General features: G+C 40.8%; 1 protein-coding gene across 2 annotated transcripts in view; it reads left to right on the top strand.

Moving 5' to 3' along the window:
* DOCK1 (dedicator of cytokinesis 1) overlaps window positions 1–17,763 on the top strand; it is a 277,725-nt gene that overhangs the window by 70,062 nt on the left and 189,900 nt on the right. For both annotated transcript variants that reach the window (XM_039378955.1, XM_027737067.2), the window contains exons 24-27: window positions 5,275–5,345; window positions 6,827–6,933; window positions 12,751–12,878; window positions 14,380–14,475. In XM_039378955.1, coding sequence (XP_039234889.1) covers window positions 5,275–5,345; window positions 6,827–6,933; window positions 12,751–12,878; window positions 14,380–14,475 — 402 coding nt within the window. The remainder of the gene's footprint in view (window positions 1–5,274; window positions 5,346–6,826; window positions 6,934–12,750; window positions 12,879–14,379; window positions 14,476–17,763) is intronic.

Genomic DNA, 17,763 nt, shown 5'->3' with positions numbered 1-17,763 from the left:
GATGGAGTGGGTGTGTGTATTTTGGGGGTGTTAAATGATCCTGTGTGTGACCATGCAGAGCTGGGCTGGAAGGTGATATCATTTCACTAAAGGGAATTCTCTTGTGTGGTTTTTTTTTTTTTTTTTTTTTTTGCATAACTTCTGTCACTTTTAACACATTCTTCAGTATCCACACTCTACTTTTCCCTATTCTAATATTGAGCATTTATTCCTAAAGCCACAAAAAAGTATTTAAATGAAGACAGAGAAATACCTCACAAGCTTCTGAGGTGCCTGGGAAGAAAACAAGAGACTGCAGGGGTTTTCCAGTGGGTTGGATACTTAATAACCATGATTTAAAAATTAGTTGAAGAATAAAATACAGTCATGGACTGAGTTTTCTGTGTCTTTTAGAACCTTTTTGGGGAAGCACTTCTAGAAGAGATTTACTTGTGATCGTGCTTTGGGCTGTTTTACACTGAATTCTGTGCCAGAGGTGCTGGTTGGGAATGAATAACTGGGATGAAAACTGTTTCAGTTTGTGGAATAACTGCTGGGGACTGGGGCAATTCAAAAATAGCATTTAGGTGTCCCTGGATATTGTTTCATCCTGCTGCTGACTGGGCTCTATTTGGCTTTAATAGATTTGAGTTTAATAGAAGAGCATCATGTGTAGAGAGCAGGTGCTTTGTGTTGAATAACACAAAAGATGACAATTAACATTAAAATAATGTTCAAATGGAGTCTGGTAAAACAAATTTATTGCTTTGTCAAACAAAAGAGTTCTTAAGAATACACTGCATTTGGCAGAGATGTTATGCTTAATTTTGAGACGAGGCATTTACTGGTGGAAATGAATGACTTTGGAAAATGACAGTTTTAAATTAAGTATTTTGGCTTTTATGGAGTACAAAGAGAGGAACATAAACCCCAGACAAAACCTGGAGTGTATTTTTTTTAGAATACATGTTGTTTCATCCTTTGCAAATGTCATTTGTTCAATCTAATGACAACCTTAAGTTACTATTGCTGGTTTTTTAAACAGCTACTGTCAGGAAACATTTGTGACTGTTTTCTGTCATTCCTTTTTTAAATAGTTTTGCTATTCCAATAAATAAATGAAGCTTACTCTTATTTTCCACAGTTAATATCTGCAAGTGTCGAAGTGGAGGTTTTTGAGTTGGTTTTTTTCCCCCCTCAAAAAAAATTGCAAAAAAAATTCATTTCAGAATAAAGATAAATCAGATCAATTTTGAGCCATAGGAACTCCTCAAACTTTTAGGTCTGAGCCATGTGCTGGTTTTCCTCTTGGTTGATCCCGTTCTTTACCCATTTCTGTCTCATTAAACCTGGCTGGAACTGAACTATCAGCAAGAGCTGTGGGCAGTGCAGTGGACTCTTCACTGATGTTCAGAGGGGCCAGTGCTGGGAATAAAACCTCCATTGCTCTTGATCTTATTTATTCTGGAATTCTTAACATGTCTGAAGGGTTTTTTTCTCCCAGCTGATGTTTAGAAACAGCCCATCACCGAGTTTGTTCCTTCAGCACAAATGTTATTTCACTGCCAGCTCTGAAGGAGTCTGGGAAAACACAATTAGCCCTTAAGTCATTATAAACCCATCAATGAATTTATCTTAAAGGTTGCAAAGGGTGGCTGCTCCACTTTGAGAGGTGGTTGTGATGATTTAAGGAACAAGTCGCAATTATTCCGTGCAATGGTTAAAACCTGGGAATTATCATCCTCTGGATTGGCTGTGCAGGGAACTGTGGCCATCAATTATTGCTTAATTTATTCTGTTTAAGGCAAAGCTTTGACTTTTGTGGCCCTTATAATTTTCACTTGGTGAGTTTTATTTCTTGGCACACTTAATTGGCTTTTTTATAGTTTAGGAGGGGATCCTCGAGGCACTGCACTCACGGACTGAGCACTTCCATAGGCTGTGCTGGCAGCTGCTTTTAATGGTTCTTTGCATGTGGATCTACTTTGGCTGGATATAACTCCCTTCATACACAGATATGACATGCATAAAGGAGAAATTAATGGATAATTTGTGAGTGTATGGTTGGGAGAGGGAGAAATCAGGGATGAGACACAAGATGGAAGAGCACTCTGGGTTTGCTGCAGGCTGCCGTGTCCTTGCTGATGTCGTGCAGAGCCACGTGAATCACATCTGGGAAGAAAAACCAAATTCCAGTAACACCCCCACAGTCAATAGAACACTGAGTGTACAAAGAAATTTAACCCAAGGAAAACATGTCCATTATTCATACAATGCCCTGTCTCGTCCTGCTTTCTCTCCTTTTCGTCCTTCCCCTTTGCTGCTTTATTTGTGTGCTTTGTAGTAGTGAAAATTAATGATTTTGTAACTCGATAAGGGTGGTAATAATTTGTCACTTGTTTTCCACAAAGAGAGAAGCCCCTTCAGGCAGTAAAATTTTTATTGCAGCCCAGCTTGAAACTATGTGTAATTATTGACTGTGTGTGTGAGACTCAGGTTTCCAGCTTTGTGTGTTCGTCCTGTGTGATCACAGGGAAATTACTGCAAAAACCTGTTTGATTAAAAATTAAGATTCTCTGTTATTGTGTTTTTTCTAATGCTGTTTGCAATATTCAAATTCAGGCATTGCTGTGTAACTATGAAGTGAAGATTTTGTCTTAGTTTGCCATGTGCTTCTTGCAGAAAAGAGGAAATTTGAACCTCAGTCCAGTACTGATCAAGAGTGGAAAGCAATTAATTTAAGTGAGGAAAAAACCCAACCAAAGTACAACAAAACAGATGCTCATTTGCTTTCTCTTGATGTTATTTGAAAAGGCAAGAACAGGGGGGTTTTTTTATGTGCTGAATTTCATATTCCTCATTTCTGCATTCCAATATCCTGGGAATAACCAGCATTGCCATTGAGCTGCTCCTAATAAAAAAATCTTCTTTTAGCTGCAGCTGTAACAGAGTAAAATCTTCATTGAGAGCTGCTCTTTCCATGACTTAATACCCACAAAAAGGTATTTTTAGGAGCCCTTTGGATTAGACAGATAAAGGTTTAATCACGGAGCTGCAGAGCCTCGTTGTCTGATCATCTTGTCATATAATTGAGCCAGTTTAGGTGGGAAATAAGGAAATAAACTTCCACAATTTTCTTTAAATGCTAAGAATTAAACTTTGATTGGTTTGTCCAGAAAGTAGAACTGAGGTTGCTTCTAGTTTCTGTAACTACAGGATGTTGCAAATGGCATTTTACCCACCATCCATCAAAGTGTTAATTTTTACGCCTCTGCCGGGCGCGGTGTGAAATTTTAATTCATGATTATAAAATTGCAAGCTCGAAATTTTAATTCAGGATTATAAAATGCGAGCTCCCTTTTAGGATGTGTTACTAAACATTTATTGCTACATGCATTTGAATGATAAGCAAATAAAGCCCCGGCGCTGAGTGAGCTTTATAACTGGTCATTAGAGCCCTCATCCATCACAACACATGAGCCTGCACATAATGGCCCCATTTGCATAATTACAGTTCTGAGCCTGATTTGGGAGCGTGGAAGGAGTCCTTTAAGCATACGTGGGAATGTTTGATCAGCAAGCCTGACAGATTCTATGGACTAGGAAGAGGAATGGGAGCGCTTGGAAATTTGAAGCCCAACCCATCGACAGGTTGGGTTTGCTCTTTGAGAAGTGGTCACAAGCCTTGCTGGCTGCTTGAAGTTCTCAAACAATTGACTTCTTGCATTCAAGAACTGTAGAATTTGGTTTAAAATTACTGGGGTCGTGGCAGGAAAATGTTATTTCAAGACAAGTGGTTTTTTATGTACGAGGCGACACTCCTTGAGTCTGTTCCTCGTGACTCTTCTACCAGTAGTAACTACTGATCAGAGAATTTGTCTGTCCCCAGACTGAGGTGTAAAGTATAATCACTTGTCACAGAGAATCTCAGAGAATCCAAGAATGGTTTGAGTTGGAAGGGACCTTAAAGACCATCCAGTCTACCCCCTACCGTGGGCAGGGACACCTTCCACTAGCCCAGGTTGCTCCAAGCCCCGTCCAACCTGGCCTTGGACACTTCCAGGGATCCAGGGGCAGCCACAGCTTCTCTGGGCAACCTGTGCCAGGGCCAGCCCCTTTAGGCACTGGAAGGGGCTCTCAGCTCTCCCTGGATCCTTCTCTTCTCCAGGTGCACCCTCCCAGCTCTCCCAGCCTGGCTCCAGAGCAGAGGGGCTCCAGCCCTTGGAGCATCTCCGTGGCCTCCTCTGACCCCTGTGTAAGGAATGAATCATTCCCTCTTTTGAGGCAAAAATACATCTTTAATCAAACTGTTTGATTTTTATCAACTAAATACAAAGGTTATTGTGTAAGTCTGGCTGTTGTGGTTTATATTTGAATTACTGTGGGCTTTTTCTTAGTCTGGTGCTCAGTGCACACAAGAACTTGAGGAAAGTCACTAAAAATATGAAGAAACAACTCCCCCCAACTTTTTCTCTTTGAAATGACTGTGCAGACTAAATGATTTTTATCTGGAATATTACTGGAGGTTTATTCACTATTCTTTAACCCAAAGTGCATTCTGACATACTTGCATGAACTTGCTGGGCAGGAATTTTTAACTGCTGGATTTTTGCTCTTGGTGCTTGTAAGGCAATGTTTGCTCTAGGAATAAATAAATACTGACTAATTGTTCCTAAAACATGGAAAGACAAAATGAGGTAAAATTACTACGAAGAGTTAAAATATTAAACATCTCTTTGCATCTTCTGAATTCTTTGTGAAATTCTGTGGTGTGAAATGGAGGGACAGCTGCAAGTTCAAGGGGGAATTTAGGAAGAGCTGCAGTTCCATGAGTGGCTACCAAAAATTTTCTGCAGGGAAAGATGATAATTATGCCTTTTTGCTTAATTTTTAAGTAGTGGAGTGAAAATTAAACCCAAACAACTACAGCCTGGCTGGTGAGGAGGGTGGGAAGGTGCCAGACAGGAGATGGGAATAAAGGGATTAGAGAACCAAAAGGTATCTGTAACGTGTTGGAAGGAGCTTCTAAGTCCCTAATTTTGGTATAACTTGTCAGTTTTCCCAGTTTACAAACCTTTCCTGACTCTTCTTTTGAATCTGTTAAACTTAAGAGTTTAATTTTCATTGATTTTCAGTTTAGCTGATTTACCCCCAAAAATATGCTCAAGGCCAAACCACAAGGGTTCAATGAAACCAAAGCAACCTACTCCTATGTGGATTCTCTTCTTGCAGTTTCCACCCCCTTAAAAGACATTAATTTCAGTCTTTTTTTAATTTGTTTTTGGTTTTTTTTAGGGGGCAGCACTTAAATACTTGCCAGCTATTGTCAACGATGTGAAATTAGTGTTTGATCCAAAGGAGCTCAGGTGAGTGGAGTTAATGAAATGTGAATTTCATACAGATCTTTATTTTTCTAATATATATTTATATCTCTCTCTCTATAATACAATCATCTGAGAAATTTTATTACTTTGGTTTTATACCCTATTTTTTTTCCTTGCAAATAATTATAGGGCTACAGAAAGAATCTTTTTTTTAAAGTATGACATCGAGGTTTGACAAATGTCTGAGAAACTTTGCAGTACAATATGACATAGTAGGAATTATCAATCAGGCAACTGCCATCAAAACTCTTAAGGTGCCACCGTGAAGCTTCACTTTTTCAAGTATAAATTTAATGTAAATAATAGAATAATAAATAATTCAGTCAATCCTGTTGCTGGATCAGTGTTTCAGTAGCTCATAAACACAGAAATGTTGTTAGTAAATAAAAAGGATAATAAGATGTTTAATTAAAAAAATGGAGAAACCAAATAAAAAGTCTTATTTCAGGAGAACTTTTAAGAGATAAAAAAAGTTTGTCTTTCATGTGCTATTACAAGGCATTTGAATTGAATAAAACCCTTTTTTAGCTTAATTTGATTGCACAAACCCTTCTACATATTGTCTGGTTTTATTTCTATGGTCTGATATGTGAAAATGAGGAAAAGAAAGGTAAAGTAGAAATGAAATAGATAAGTATAATCTCAATCTAACATTTCAGTGGCCTGAGGAACCTGGCATTTAGATTCTTTTTACCTGTCAACTGTGCTACATGTCCATTTATGCCTCCTCTGGGCCTGGGAAGTACATTTTTGTGGAGTTTCTGGACTAAACAATAACTTTGGTTTGTGATAGCAAAAGTACTGGGAAAATAGACCAAATGAAAATACCAGGACTTCACCTGTTTTACCCCAAACTACAGTTTTTTCTGTGCTATTACAAATCCAAATTACAGTTAAATACTGAGAGGATTTAAATTGAGATTGAATTAGAAGTGAAGGCTTAACAGGAAAACCAAAAACCCCAAGATTTTAGGAAGGGATGCAAAATTACTGAAAAGTCTTCTCTATGGTACATGGGAGCTCAGCTTATAAGTGTGATGGTACCTTATCTTAACATGTGTGTGCCCCTGGGTTTTATTTACTTATTTATTTTTGTTGTTGGTAGCTTGTAAGATGAATTGTCACTTTTTAATTTTTGGTGTGTATAATCATGGATGTGAGGATGGAGGGCAAGGAGAGACAATGAAAGTTAGAAATCTGAAACGTGGGAGAAGGGTGTAAAACTGAGATAGAAGGGAGGGGGCAGAAGAAAAGGCATCAAAACCCAAACAAATGTGTTGAAGACCATTCATGTTTCTCTGACTTTCCTGTCAAACTCTTCTACATCTCAAAAACTTTTTTGTTTGTTCAAAGTTTGTTTGTTCAAAAGCATGAAGTGGTGTATCTTGTCCTTTACTGCTGGATGTTTTTTATGTATGTTTGGAGAGAGTTTAATGTGTTTTTCCTTTTCCCTGTGTGTGCAGCAAGCTCTTCACTGAGTTCATCCTGAACGTCCCCATGAGCCGACTGACCATCCAGAAGCTCTACTGCCTGATCGAGATTGTCCACAGCGACCTCTTCACACAGCACGGTGAGTGGGGCCCCTGTCACCAGCAATCTGTGGCTTTATTCAGTGTCCCCAGACCTCTGCTCCTGCTGCTTTGTCCTTCCTGCCATCACAGCAGGGTCTGGAACACGTTAAGGGTGTTCCATTAGAAGGACAGGAGTTAAAATCATGGAATACCAGAATGATTTGGGTTGGAAGGACCTTAAAGCCCATCCAGTTCCACCCCCTGCCATGGGCAGGGACACCTTCCACTGGAGCAAGTTGCTCCAAGCCCCATCCAGCCTGAACGTGAGGAAATGCCAATTGACACTGCAGGTTACAGATCATAAAAGAACCGAAAGCAAAAACTTGGAATTTGTTATTTTAAAAGGGCACTAAATAACCATGTCCTTGGCCTTTGTTGTAGCTTTAACTGCCGTGGGTTTCATCAAAACTATTAATTCAGCTTTTGTGCTCAGTGAAGTTCTGTGGAGGAAATGGAGGTTTTTGATGTGCTTTCTGTCTGAAGCATCATGTTCTCCCTTGAAGCTGTTCCCTGGCTGAAGTAAAACAACACATAAACCTTTCAGAGCGTGCTGTTCATCCGTGTTTTATTATTTTCTCCATCCATGCTTTGTTATTTTCTGCTTTTCAATTAGTGGGCCGGTGGAAGATAAGTTCAAGCACTTGTCCTGCAGATTTCCTCATTTAGGGTGAAACCTTTTATTCTTTTTTCTACCCGAGTGCAGATACCTAACCAAGTGTTTGTGTGCTGTTAAGGGGAGTTAATGAGGGAGCAAATGGGCAATGGTTCAGTGAGAAAGGAGATTTGAAGGGATGCTTTGATGAGGAAAGCTGGGACCATGGGATGTAAAATGCTGATAAACTTTTCTGATTCCAATTTGAAGAAATGTTCTTGGTGGCTTAGCTTTGTACTGGGCTTATACCAGGTCAGGTGGTGATGAGGTAAGAATGAAGCTGAAAACCAGAGTCTGCCAGTTGTGTCACCACATACTTGTTGCCTTGAGAGTATAGAAATTTGGCAGAAATAGCAGGTCCAAACTTGATCTTCACTTTTGAGATCTTTTGAAATTATTCAACCCATAAATGGGGCTGGATTTGCAGGAATAAAGCAGAGGAATGCAGATGGGTTTGCTGCTCTCAGAGCCTGGGTAAAATGGCACTGATGTTTCCAAGACCACATTAATGTTTGCTCTTGCAGATCTGCACATCAGTGTTATTCCTTTGATTCATCAATTCTCAGCTCTCTCTCTGTGTAGTAATTTTCCCTTCTCCTGGCTGTTCTTAGCTTGTGGTGATTTTTGGGGCAGAAATCAGCAATAAAAGGTATCATTCTTTACTGTCTTAGGTAGGAGAAAATTGAGATAACTGAGATAAGCCAAGAAATTATGACTATAAAACACACTCCTAAGAAAGGCACATCATGCATTTACCACACTAATCTCTGACTTCCCTTATTCAACCAGTTTAATTTTGAGGTGGAAGGAGAAGTTGTGTGTGGCTGCTTTGTGTTTTTAACCTGACTCACACTCAGCTGTTGAGGGTGCAGTGAATGGTGTAGTCCAACATTATTGAGCTCCTGAGAAATTTAAATGAATCTGTTTTAACGGGAAGGTGATGAATCTGAACTCGGGCCAGGTTTGCTGACAGAGCAGAGCTATTTAATGGCTATGAGATCTTGTCAGGAGGCTCCTGACAGGGGGTTTCCTGTCACTGCCTGTTAAAAACTTCTTAAATCTGATGTGCTTCAGTTGGGTTGTGATGGGGATTCCAGGCTCATCTGTTAACCCAAACCATGCTGGGATTCCATGATTCTCGTGGATGTATGGGGGTTTTTTTGTGTGTCAATAAACAAATTATTTTCTTAAAAGCTTCTCTTGCCACCAGTATGGAATCAGACTGGTTTGAGTTGGAAGGACCTTAAAGCCCATTTCATTCCATCCCATCCCCTGCCATGGGCAGGGACACCTCCCACTAGCCCAGGTTGCTCCAAGCCCCGTCCAACCTGGCCTTGGACACTTCCAGGGATGGGGCAGCCTCAGCTTCTCTGGGCAACCTGTGCCAGGGCCTCCCCACCCTCACAGGGGAGGATTCCTTCCCAATATCCCATCTAACCCTGCCCTCTGGAAGTGGGAACCCATTCCCCCTTGTCCTGTCAGTTCAGGCCCATGTCTCCAGTTCCTTTCCAGCTCTCCTGGAGACCCTTTAGGCCCTGGAAGGAGCTCTCAGGTCTTCCTGGATCCTTCTCCAGGTGAACACCCCCAGCTTTCCCAGCCTTTCCTCATAGCAGAGTGGCTCCAGCCCTCTGATCTTCTCGTAGCAATTCATCATCATGGTCCTTCTCTCCAGAGCTCGTGTCTGCAGAGCCAGTTGTGCTGGGCACCTTTCATAAACACTAAAATTCACTTGGAAATAAATTAACCCCCTTAACCACAGCCCTTTTTAAATTTAGCTGCTTCTTTCCCTTGCTCTGTGGGTTGAGTTCATGACTAAAATGCAGTTGACTGCCTCTCCTCCTTCCCATTGATTCAGGAATTTCAAACTGATAGGGAATACTTCCGTATAAGTAGTCAACGAATCCTGTATCCTGTTGCGGAAATGAGATTTTCTTTTATAAAAGCAATATGCTCTACAGGATTGTGGAATTGATGGAGGGCTGGTGAATGCTCAGAAAATTTCATCAGTATATTTCTGGTGGAGAAAAATACTCTAATTCTGTACTTTGAGAGGTCAGAGGAGACTTATTTGTGTCTCCGGAGGAATTAAAATCCAAAAATATATGAATTTGTGAAGCTTGGAGGATTTGGGGGTGAGGGGGTGGGTGTGTGAAACAGTTTGCTAAAGGATGAGGCTGGAAGGATGTTGAGTGATGGATGATTCAGTGTGAAATCTGAGGAGTTTGGGACCTTGGATGAGAATGGACTATGGTGCTGTGGTTTGTGTATCTTTAAAAAAAAAAAGATGTAAAATACAGTTTTAAAATTTATGTATCTATATATATAAACATAAATATGAATATGTAGTAGTTATATAAAACAATTACATGTTTCCTTATAGAAGTAAATACATGTATAAATAGGTGATATTTATCCCTACCACAATTAATAACATTTAAAATAACAATATAAATGAGTGTGGAACAGTTTTATAATAACCTAATGCATGCTTTCAGTTCTACACATGTAAGTGCTCATGGTTGGGAGTTAAATAAAATGTCTTATCCTTGCAAACATCAAGATTTTGGATTATGTAAATAGTGATTTGTCTGATTTGTTTTGTCCTATAGAGTTGTTTGGATTCTCTGCTGCTTTGTTTTCCAAATGACTTCCAGCTGATTACCAAGTGAGCTGTGGAGCTGCTGTTGTCTGAAAAAGAAAATCTAGGGATTTCTCCATGAGGAAATTTAGTCTATTAAATATTGGTAGGCAGCAGATAGCATTTATAAGAGTTCTTATTGTTTAATTATGACCAAAATTACATCTCTGTTTCCATGCTGTGTAGTGGAAATGAAGTTACTGAGCACTGGTTTAATTTCTTTGGTCACTAAATGAACCATAAAATAAAGAAATGCATTTGTCAGTGTCCTCCAAAAGAGATGCTTTTCAATTGACACAAATTTATTGCATGTATTTACCTTCAGCACAGTTCCTGTGTCACTGCTTCAGTGAAGTCTTTGCTTGGGTGCTCCTATGTTGGTAATTCCTCCTGAGCATCCTTTTTATGAAGATTAATATTTGATTCCCACTGCCCATTTCCCTGACATTAATCACCATGGGTTGGACTCGTGCAGTGGAACAGATATGGAATTATTGTTGTCTGTAATCGTTGTGCATCACACTCGGGAGCTGCTGCCAGAGCAGGAGAAGGATGTTCTGGACTATACATTTATCAAGGTTGCCCATTAATCAGGGCTGGAAGGGGGTTGTGACAGGCAGGCTGATACCTGCCTTTCCTCCTCTGGACTTCCAAGTAATCAACATACAGTTGATCAACTCGATGTTGTATAGAACAGTCTATAGCAAAGATGCACTGAAAATCTCGTGTCCCCCTAGGGGCTATTTCCATAGCACTGGATTGGTTCAAAAATCAGAGCATCATGGAATTGTTTGGGTTGGAAGGAACCTTAAAGACCCTCCAGTTCCACCCCCTTCCACTATCCCAGGTTGTTCCAAGCCCTGTCCAACCTGGCCTTGAACACTTCCAGGGATGGGGCAGCCACAGCTTCTCTGGGCAACCTTATTCCTTACCTGCCCAGATGCTGAGTATCATGAAATTACCTTTTGATTTTAGGCCTGGCTTTCCCATTGGCAGTATTTATTCCTTTTTCCCTACTTCATAGTAAGCTCTATATCGGTGTTTTCTCCTTACAATAAAAGTTCCACTGGTAATTTGAGTGCCACGTAATCTTCAGAAAGGTTTCACAGATTTGGTGCTTGCAGGGTCCTCTGGCTGTTGATTTTGTTGGTTTGTGGCTTTGTTTGTTTGTTCTTAAAAAGGATTTCATAGAATCATAGAATTGGTTAGGTTGGAAAAGAGCTTTAGTATCATCAAGTCCAACTGTCAACCAGCCTCACCACCGTGTTCACTGCTAACCATGTCCCCAAGTGCCACATCCACACAGCTTTTAAATCCCTCCAGAGATGGGCACTCCACCCCTGCCCTAGGCAGCTCTACCAGGATTGGACAACCCTTTCCAGGAAGGAATTTTCCCTAATATTCAACCTGAACCTCCCATGGCCCAACTTGAGGCCATTTCTTTCTGTCCTGTCCCTTATTCCCTGGCAGCAGAGCCTGAACCCCCCCCAGCTCCCCCTTCCTGTCAGGGAGTTGCAAAGAGTGAGAAGGTCCCCCCTGAGCCTCCTTTTCTCCAGGCTGAGCCCCCCCAGCTCCCTCAGCTGCTCCTCCTCAGACTTGGATCTTTCTCTCAAGTGCCCAGCACACCTTGACACTTGGTTTTATTCCCCTGTTTTATAACCAGCAGGTGCTCCCAGGTGGATGCTGAGGAAGGCAGAGGTGGGAACTGAGGAGCCTTGTCAAGTCCACCCAAGGGAACTGATTGTTTGTGTGGGTTGTGTAACTCCAGACAAAGCACTGTGACAAATCAATTAGTGTTCCCTTTCTCAGAAATTCAATCTGAATCCCTTCCCCATTGATCAGGGCTGTCTCCAGACAGTCCAGCTCAGAGGTGGCACAGCTGCAGCTCTGCCTTCTTCATGCTGCAGATATTAAATTAATCTTTGCCCTCTCTACTAGTGGGGCTTAGCAGGGACATGAAACACTCTCAAACCTCTAATTAGGGGCCTTTTAGGTTACTAAAGATTGATTCACCTCTCGGGCTTGCAAAGGCATGTTCTGTGCAACAGGACATTAGGGTTCTTCCTCTCCCCTTCCCCTCCCCTGCTCTGTGGAGTTTTGCTTAATCTGCTCTTTTTGTTTTTCCATGGCTGTCCAAGACTAAGGGAACAGCTTAGACTGAGACTTTACAAATGCAGAGGTACCAGGTTGAAATCACTGAAGCAGGCCATTCCTTGGGTTGACATTTATATGGGTAATTAGTAATTAATTTAGACCTGGTGATTCCTGGTATGTAAGAACAATCTGAGTATGTGAGCAGGGAAGGGGATATTTTGTGGATAGGAGTGAGTGGTCAAAGTCTGGAGGAGTTCAGAGGCAGAAGTTTCTAAGGTGAAGTGAGGTTTTGGTTGAAAAGCGGGTGGCTGGAAATCTGGAATTTACCTTCTTTTTCCTGATTTTTGTGTCTTACATAAGCACTGAAGGACGTTTAGGCAGCTCTCTGGAGTTACAGAAAGCTGTGTATGTAACCTCCTGTTTTGTGTGCAGACTGCAGGGAAATCTTGCTGCCAACCATGACAGACCAGCTCAAGTATCACTTGGAAAGACAAGAAGATTTGGAGGCTTGTTGCCAGTTGCTGAGTAACATCCTGGAAGTGCTGTACAAGAAAGACGTGGTGAGTATTGCACAGTTCTGTGATGATCAGCACTTCAGTGATCTCAATAAGATGAATTGAGCAGGTAACTCCTGATGACTTGGATTTTATTTTTATATTTTAAATATAACCCCCCTCAAACAGTCTCTTCTAGCTCTGTTATGTATCCAGGGATGAGGATGTGCAGTGTGACACCTCACACAACACATCCAATACAGCACTGACTGTTTCTGAGACACATCCAGTACAGCTTTTCTGGTTAGACAGTGAGCAAATAGGTATTTTTAGGAGTTCAACCTTCCCCTTACGTAGTGTGTGGCCTCTGCCAGGTGGAAAACGTTTTGTTTTGGTGTTTTGTTTTTGTGTTCCCCCATGAGCATTTTGGGAAATGTGCTTTGAGATGTATTGTTCCTGACAAGGTACACAGACATGCAGCATGTGTAAAAGTCCCTTTTTTTGCATAATAGTCCCTTTTTTGCCTTCTCTTGACTTCAGCTAACATACAAATATCAGTGCTTTGCTGGAGAGCTGCAGTGATTTGATGCTCTCTTAAAATTTGGGCTGCTTCTGCTGCCTGAACCTTCATTCCTGTGTGGAATCATACACTAATTCAGTTGGAAAGGACCTCGGGGGTCAGCCACTCACATCGTATCTGGCATCTTATTTAACTGTGGTTTTTGGGATTGCTCTGATTTTGTTGCTTTTTTAAAAGTAGCTCTGTGTGACTGCTTCAGAGAGGGGGTTGTTTTACAAAGGAATTTGGTTTTGGCAGCTTGGCTGCTCCTGTCATTCTTTGTTGGCTGCGTTTTTCTCCATGGTGGGACCTCACCTACAGCTCCACCATCTCCCAGGCTGTTCCTTGCTCCAGGACCAGTACCTGTGTATATTTGTACTGGTGAGGGATCAGTCTTCAAATACATTTTTCATATATAAAATAAAAGATGGGAGCAAAGCTCATCTGTTTCTTTCTCCTTGTTGTGTTTTTGACTTTGAGTTTTGCCCATCATTCTGCACAGGGTTTCTGGGCTTGTCCTTAATACCTGGTTGCAGTAAATATTTCATTTTCAACTCTTTCAAAAATAGTGGTGGATTGCTCCTAATACAGAAATACTAATTTGAAACAACTGACTGAAATGGGCAGTTCCTTAAGGAAAGTTTTGCTTTGCTTTTCTCTTTTAATTGAGCTGTTGCAGAACAACCCCCTCCTGATTTGGTAATGCCTGGGGGGTTTTGATGTTGGAAAAAGGACTTGGGGAAAAGAAAATTAATAGGTAACTTAATGTCATAGGCTTTGCTGTATTTCCAGGGACTTGCTTTTCATTGAAATTGTACCAGTACATGTTAATTTATCAGTAACATGTGTTAATAAAATAGACTTTGTTGAAGTGGGAGACTTAATTTTCTGCTTTTGATCAACAGCAAGTGATGTTTTGATTAATTTTCACAGGACAGGTATATTTAAAGTTCAGTTGTGTTGGTATCTGTTGTATGTAGTTACCACTAATTTATTCTCTTTCCTTAGGGGCCAACCCAGAGACATGTCCAGATAATCATGGAGAACCTACTGAGGACGGTGAACAGAACAGTTATTTCCATGGGACGTGATTCCGAGCTCATTGTAAGTGTCTCCTGATGGAAACTTAAATACCTCTGTCACATCTTTGGGAACCTGCCTGTAATAGGATTTAAATCCCAGCTGACCCAAAGCAATCAAAACCTCCTGTAACTGTCTGTGTGCTTGGGAAGCTGGAAAACACTGGCTGCTCATTTTGCCGGGGTTGACACGGGGAGGAAAAAAAAGACTTGAAAAGTATCTGTGGGCAGGTGATGAGCCAGATCTGAGATATCTGTGTTCACCAAGATGATGGATGGTTGGTAATTAGTCAGCTGAGAAGGGTGGAAATGAGAGACTTGGCTGTTTGTTACTGCATTACAAGAATTTACTTGCCTTTTTTGACTGAGATAATTAAGCTGACAATATTCAAATTATTGAAGAATAGAGCCCTGAATTATGATGTTCTGAATACCTACAGGAAGGACTGATACCAGTCACATTGTTGTCTTACCACTGTGACTTTAAAGCCTGACACTTGAATTTTTCAACTGTTCATTAATTAATATTGGTCTAAATAATGAATAGGATAGTGAGGCCTGTTGCTATCTAAAATAGGGGCAGATCTGAGTGTGGGTTTGGGAGTGTCACTGTGTGTTTTGGGGGGTGTCATTGTGTATTTCCCTTTATCTTGTATTCTTTCGTTGGTGTCTGCACCTGGCAAGTGATACATGTAGGAAACTGGTCCAAGTGGCCCAGATCTGTGATCTGTCTGAGCCCTTGTCCCTCTGTTCTGCACCAGTTTGGTCTGGTTTGGTTCAATACCCTGATTTCTTTCTTAAAAAGGGATTCATTGTTAGTCAGATCTGAGTCCTTTAGCAACTTGTTTTTTTTGATCTCCCCTTTCCCTTCCACTTTAAATTCTCTGTGTAATTGCACACAGTGATATGTGACTTTTAAGAAGGCTCTGTGTCCTCAGCACCTCTTACTTACCTACTGCTGCCTCTCTGCTTGGCACATGGTGGTGCTTGTGTTGGCAAAGATGCTGCAATTTAATTTTGTTCATCATCCACCGACTTATTTTTGGTCTTCCACTTTTATCACTTTAGTTTCCAACAACAGTTTTTGTTTTAAGGAAGAGATCATAGGTCAGCAGATCCATTGCTGGAGCAAGAAATCGTAGAATCCTAGAATGGTTTGGGTTGGAAGGGATCTTATAACTCATCTCATTCCACCCCCTGCCATGGGCAGGGACACCTTCCACTAGCCCAAGTTGCTCCAAGCCCTGTCCAACCTGGCCTTGGACACTTTCAGGGATTAAGAATCCAAAACCTCTCGGGGCAAATGGTTCCAAGTAGATCATTCTTACAGAATATTCCAGTGCTGGGATTCAGTAACAGGGAAAGGAAGTCGAAAGACGTGTATGTTATTTTAACTTCTTCAGCTTCAGTTAGAATGTGAATTAATTATTGTTTTGATGAACATGATTCAAATGGCATTCAAAAATGTTAATTATGCCTTTTACAGTTATCACACTAGATCTGAAAACTTCTGTTTGTGTTTTAATTAAGTACATTTGTATTAAAAATATCCCTGGTGCTCATGAGCACAGCCTGGAATCCCTCCATCTGCAGGCTCTGTAATTAGTTAATGAGGACTAACAGGAAGGGTACTTTCAATGAGTACTTACTTCTGACTTAAAATTCAGCCTGTTGCTGAAAGGAGGCCCCTGTGAGTAGCCAGTAACAACTTATTTTTGTGGTGTCAGCAAAGCAGGGAGAACAAAATGTATAATAATCATAATTAGGAAGCATAACCTGACTTCCCTTGGATCAGATTTGGGTTGAAATGATGCACTGACTTTTTTTACTTTTACCTGGAACTTATAGTAGAGAATTAACCATCCAGGAAGAGTAAGAGGAAGGAATTCTAAAAGTAAAGGATCTTAGAGGCAAAGTACAAGTAATGATAACTTTCTGAAAAGAAGTAAAATACACGACATAACAACTTGTTTATTCTATGAATTTAATTGTATTAGTGTCCTAAAGCTGCATGTTTTCTCCTTGGAAACATCCTCAGTGATACCATCTTTATCCCAAACCTGATGTTGCATAATCCAGTTTATGAGCAGTGGAGGAATGTCAAGAATTTAAGTGCTCAAGTGAAAATGTTTGATGACAGGAGGTGCCTTTTTTAGAGTGTTGAACTGGAAGATTCTCCAACAGTTTCCTTTGACCTTGCACATTTGTTTTTTGGAATCCTTAAATGTAAGTTCCTACACAAAATAAGCTGTTTTTTCATATACCTTCAAAAGAGAATTACCTTGAAATAATATAGACCAGCTGCAAGGAGAAGAACTAGATATCAAATAAAACAGAGTATAATTGATAGTTTGAAATCTGATTTGACCATAATTTTGGTAGCAAGAGAATTTTTAGTCCTCATTGCTTTAGATTCTTTTTTTTTTCCCTGTGGAAGCCTCAGTGGTGGTTTTTACTTGATCTGTTTGCTGAGCAGAAGGTTCTGTGTTATTTTGTATTTATTATTTATGTATTTATTATATTATTGGTGGAGGTAGGAGCAGGATGCAGGCTGTGGGTGCTGAGCTGTCTCCTGCAAGGTTGCTGCTCAAAGCTGCTTGTTTGAGGTTAATTTTGCTCCTGCCTCGAGCTACTCCTGCTCCTGGCACAGTGAGAAGTCACCTTGAACAAAATCACGTCTTTCTTGCTGAAGGACATGTTGCCTGAAGAAAAAGTAAATTGAGCCAAGATCCTTGAGCCTCTGGAAGGATGATTTTAAACCATCCCTTTCCTTAGCTTTTCTGAAGAATGTTGGGTTCCAGCATTCTTCAGCGTGAGGCAACAATTGTCCTCCTTCAATAAATCAGGGCTAACCGGCCACGATGGTGGGTCCAAAGGGAATCCTCCTCGTACTCAGCAGCTTGGAATGTGCTTCACTTACAAAACCAAGAAAACCAAGGTAGTTCCTGAACAATTTAATTTTAAAAAGGAAATTTCCTGGTCTAGTGGAAGGTGTCCCATGGCAGGGTGTTGGACGAGATGGTCTTTGGAGGTCTCCTCCAACCCAGAACACTCGTGATTCTGTGATCCTGTGATGTCCAGGTGGGGTTTTTGGATTCCTCTGTGTAGTTCTTGGAAGATACTTTTAGTTGGCAGATCTATGCAGTGATCATAGTGAATAGAGTCTTGATTCCTTTGTATGATGGAACAAATCAAATTCCATTTTGATACAGAAAAAAATGCAAGAGCAAAGAGGGCTCAGGGAGCTTGTGGACTCCCCATCCCTGGAAGTGTCCAAGGCCAGGTTGGAGCAACCTGGTCTAGTGGAAGGTGT

This window comes from Pipra filicauda, unplaced genomic scaffold, assembly GCF_003945595.2.
Source record: "Pipra filicauda isolate LSUMZ 115617 unplaced genomic scaffold, ASM394559v2 scaffold150_size2825430_pilon, whole genome shotgun sequence".
Lineage (NCBI taxonomy): Eukaryota > Metazoa > Chordata > Aves > Passeriformes > Pipridae > Pipra > Pipra filicauda.
Note: the sequence above shows the minus strand (reverse complement) of the source record. Positions and strands in the feature narration are given on the sequence as shown.